Source organism: Triticum dicoccoides, chromosome 4B, assembly GCF_002162155.2.
Source record: "Triticum dicoccoides isolate Atlit2015 ecotype Zavitan chromosome 4B, WEW_v2.0, whole genome shotgun sequence".
Classification (NCBI taxonomy): Eukaryota; Viridiplantae; Streptophyta; class Magnoliopsida; order Poales; family Poaceae; genus Triticum; species Triticum dicoccoides.
Window position 1 is genome coordinate 7,450,940 of NC_041387.1, and position 4,692 is coordinate 7,455,631.

The window sequence follows — 4,692 nt, forward strand, 5'->3', positions numbered from 1 at the left end:
ATATATATATATATATATATATATATATATATATATATATATATATATATATATAATAAAACCCTAGCCCCGGCAATAACTACCCACCGCTCCCACTCGCTCCTCCCAGCAGCAGGCGGCGGCGGAGGCCTGCGTTCATTGATCCCCTTTGACCCCGACTCCCACTCCAATTCGATTTCATCTTCCCACCCAACACGGATCGATCGTGCCAATCCCACCCCATAAATCCATCCACACACCCGCCGAGACGAAGCAACGATTTGTGATCCATCCAGCTTGAACAAGGCAATCGATTTGGGATCCGATGGCAGATTACGGCTATCCCGACGGCGGCGGCGAAGAGGAGGACATGCAGTGGCCACCGGCTCCTCCCGCCTACGGCTACCCCGACGACGACGGCGGCGGCGAGCGGCCGCCCTTCGTCCTCATCGATCCACGCGCCTACTTCGCCGACCGCAAGAACGCCACCACCGCCGTCATCGATATGGAGGCCGGGGCCCCCAATCTCAGGGGCCGACTCCAGGTCACCTTCTGCGCCGTCGCCCCGCCGCTCGTTTCCTACTTCTGCGTCCACGCCACCCACATGGACCACACCGAGTTCCTCGTCGCGCCCTCCATCCTGGCCACCGAGACCGACGGCGGCCTCGCCCTCCTACGCGTCGCCACCGTCGACCCCGTCTATCCGCCCGATCACGTGCGTCCCGAAAATTGCCAATACTTCGTCTACGACGCCCTCGCCCGCAAACTTCACCAACTCCCGCAACCCGGCTTCCAACACCGACTCAGCGAGCCCTCGCTCGCCATCATGCGCAAGCCCAACAAAAGCTCCCAAAACACCAGCAAGCACGTCAGCCTACGCCCCCATGTACATGGAGAGGCCGAGGCCGAGGCCGACTTCGTCGTTGCCGCACAATCCTACATTTTCTGGGGTAAAGAATCTCCTCACATCTGCATCTATGACTCTGCTATCAAGACCTGGAGCAACAAGCCGGTGGTGATGGGTTCATCATATCCAGAACACCACCTCCCAAGCAAGACACTCACCATCAGAGGAAGCAATGGCACCGTGGCTTGGGTGGATCTCTGGTACAACATCGTCTTCTGTGACGTTCTCGCCAAATGCCCCAAGCTTCGCTACCTGAAGCTGCCGACCGAACCCGGCGATGGGGGTATCGATCCAAGGTCTCTTCGCGACATTGCGGTCTTTGGCAACACCATCAAGTATGTCGCGATCCTGCATCACCCCAACACAAGTCGTTGGGTAGCCACAGCATGGAGCATCAAGAAGGGCCGTCGGTCCTGGCCCAAGGAATGGCACATGGAATGCGAGCTCGATTCCACCCATATAAAGGTTGATGCGGCTGGTAGAGTCGCTACCTTCCCAACCTTGTCGTCTCTTTTCGTTGGCCTCCCCACACTCAGCCTGCAGAATGATGCCATTGTTTACTTCCTCGCCAAGATTGACTTCGGCCCAAGGCAACGCACAGCGTGGGTGCTTGCTGTTGACATGAAGAACGAGACTGCTGAGCAAGTGGTGGAGTTCCCTGCTGAGAGGACTTATTGTGTAGCCGAGGGCTACGACGCAAGTAGGATCTCTGCATATCTCCAACCCGCGCCAGGTAACTCACTGTAACCCCTGCCTTGCTGTCTGTTACTTCCAACGATACATGCTAAACTACCAGATTCATGCATGTTCTTCTTTTCTTGGTGGAGTGGGTGACGGCAGCATCATTTCACACACATTGACAGTGTGGGGTTTAGGGTGGATAAACCCACCGAAATTAGATACCATAGGTCATAATACTATCCATCAAGTCAAATGCCAGCAAATTCTTTTAGGGGGAGGGGGTTGCTAACTGTGAATTTCTCACCACAGCCATTCACACTTAATCTTGTGACATGTAGTAATTCATTTATAGGGCGAGCGTTGCACATGCTTATCAAGTTTGGGCTTTTTCAGTAGTCTTTCCGCATGGAGAGTTTTATAGAATAATTAATGCTTGTGTTAGCGCTGGTTGTTTGTGGACCATTTCTTCTTTCCCAAACTATTACTGAAGACATGTGGAATTTGACATGCCAGGTACACAGCAAATGCCTAAATGACGAGGGGTGCCGTTGATGAAATGCCCTAGCAAGAAGCATGCTAAAGATGTTGAGGATCCTAAAGAAGACGACGCCATGATGATTGTTTCTTCATGAGGTTGCATGGATGGAAGCTGTATGACCTGCCTTTGGTGCCGGGTATCAGTGGAGGGGGTAGTGGATTATCATGTCTGCTGGTCTGCCCCTTCCTTTGCCTGTCTTTTATTTATTTTAGGATTATTATGGCCCTCTAGACCCTGTTCTGGAGTTCCTTTCTTCATTGTCTCACCGCCTACTCTACCCGGCTTGTCTATTATACAAGCTGTATTATTAAAAACTCTGTATGAGCTATATATTATGTCGGTTGTAGTACCCACCTTCTGTTTTCTGTTGCCCGCGGTTGTCTTCTGTTAAGATTATAACCTGTGGAAAGTTGGGTGAGTATTACGGACCTCTAGACCCTGTGCTGGAGTTCCTTTCTTCATTGTCTGGAGACCCTGTTCTAGACATGTCGGTGACGCAAAATTTCCATCTGGGTGGGTGCGGAATTTATCAAAATTTGGAGCTATGTAGGAAGTGTTTATTGTGATATCAGATTTGTTTGGTTGTGCTTGCAACCTGTCATTTTTCTGTCAGAATTGGTTAGCTGCTTTCTTATTTTCTTGGCGTGTGCTAGTAGTCTGCCCGGCTGTGGCTGGGGGCTTGGGATTTGACTTGAGTCATCCTCTGTTTGTTTGTGCTTTCAATTGCAATCTTGTCTGTAATATCCTTTTCAGACCGCATAGTTTCAACGTGATGTGTAGCGTAACCAGTTCCCCTGAAGAGGGCACCCTTCAAGACGACTAATAGGAATTATCCTATTAATGCCGATTTGATAAATCTGGAAGGCTATGAAACTTTGTTCCAGTTGATCATTATAAGCACCAGGCGACTGATACCTGCCATAACAAAGGTCTAATTGCAGGTTGAAGGCAAAGCAAACCTGACATATCCAACTGAGTTTAGATAATGTATAGCCTTTTTGTGAAACTTGATCTGCTTTGATTAATACTCCATCTGAATTGACTAGATGACCTAAGTTTCCATGATTTGTACCAGAATTCTGCCCATAGATCACCATGAATGGAGTCTTACCCAAAGCAAAATGAAACGTTGTATCATGCTAGAATTCCGCTAGTGCCAGCCATTTGCGCTTTGAACAATACAACGTAAATAGGTCTTGAGACACCGATTGATGCGTTGTTTGGTCGTCCTGTCTGCGGATCATGCATTGAGTTCATCTTCAATTCCTCTCCTTGCAATCTGAAATTGGCCTGCCACACTTTGCTTGTAAACACTGCGTCCTTGTCTGAAACCATAGTTTCCGGCATGCCGTGCAGTTTGTATACGTGATCTATGTATTGTTGAGCAATGTGATGTGCTGTGTAGGGATGTGTAACGAAAGGAGCATACTTGGAGAAAGTGTCGACTACTACCAGGATGCAGTTAGCTTTTCCAGATGTTGGCAAACCCTCGATGAAATCGAGCGACATGTTTGTTAGGAATGAGCAACAAGCTTTACTGAGGGCCAAGGACCAGTACATATACAGGTGTGGTAATAGGAAAAAAAAACCTTATACACTGGGGATGTACACAAGTAACTATACACATCTAACAACGTTATCCCTGCAACGCTTGGCAACTGCTAAGGGTGGAGCAGACCTGGGTATGGAAAACGTTTGGTTTTGCTTTTTGACAGACTTGAGAAGTTTGGACATGTGTCTTGATGTGAGCTTTCATCCCTCTCCAAGCAAATAGCTGCTTATTTTGGCTAGAGGTAGCTGGAAATCCTGAATGAGCTCCCACCGCACTATCGTGCATGCTCGACGACATTTTGCACTATAAATAGTACAAGATTTCCTTCATCCAAAATTAGAAAGAAAAAGTTGTCTCGTGATAACTTGCACCTTTTTTTTTTGCAATGTATACATGGAGCATGGAGTGCCCATATACATACTTGAGTTTTCAGGTCATACATGTGCACATACGTGTGAACTACTCGCAGGTAAACCTGATCAGAAAGTGGAGCCCCGAGCCCAGCCACTAGTAGAAAAAGGGCCTAACACTACTAGGGAAAAGCCTAGTAGCAGCGCGGGTTTTGGATGTATCAGTAGCGCGGGTGCCCGCGCTACTAATACGACGCCCACAGCTAACTTGTAGCAGTAGCGCGTGTATAACCCTCGCTACTGCTACTTCTGATAGTAGTAGCGTGGTTGATGCCCGCGCTACTACTACTTAGCTGTAGGAGGAGGAACTCATTGGTGGCCGCCGAAGTTGGAGCCGACGCTCGAAACCTAGATGAAGCTGCTCGTGCTCGTCCTGCTGCTGCTTCTGCTGTCGCTCCTCCTCCTCCTCGTCCTCCCTCGCATCGGAATCTACAAAGCCCGTCAAAGACGCAAGCCAGTCAGCGACCCGGGCGCCGAAACAGAGGACGCGATGCACGCATCGCGTGGTGGGAGATGAGTCGGCGGCGCGCCTCGCTGGAAGCAGAGCTCTCAAGGCCACCGTCCTTGGCCAGCTCCGCGGAGCCCCCGTTGGCTTCCCTCTAGATGTCGCCGCCGCCCTCCGTGC

At 49.7% G+C, this 4,692-nt stretch overlaps 1 protein-coding gene across 1 annotated transcript; it reads left to right on the forward strand.

Moving 5' to 3' along the window:
• Positions 1–92: 92 nt before the first annotated feature.
• Positions 93–2,468, forward strand: LOC119294529. The gene is made up of 2 exons (XM_037572731.1): positions 93–1,619; positions 2,081–2,468. The coding sequence occupies exons 1-2, from the start codon at positions 305–307 to the stop codon at positions 2,101–2,103; spliced, it is 1,338 nt and encodes a 445-aa protein (XP_037428628.1). The 5' UTR covers positions 93–304; the 3' UTR covers positions 2,104–2,468.
• Positions 2,469–4,692: the final 2,224 nt, after the last annotated feature.

Excerpts from the sequence above, each read along its gene's own strand:
- LOC119294529 (XM_037572731.1), top strand. The coding sequence starts at position 305 with ATGGCAGATTACGGCTATCCCGACGGCGGCGGCGAAGAGGAGGACATG. Across the intron at positions 1,620-2,080 it reads ATATCTCCAACCCGCGCCAG|GTACACAGCAAATGCCTAAA; the intron begins GTAACTCACTGT and ends TTGACATGCCAG.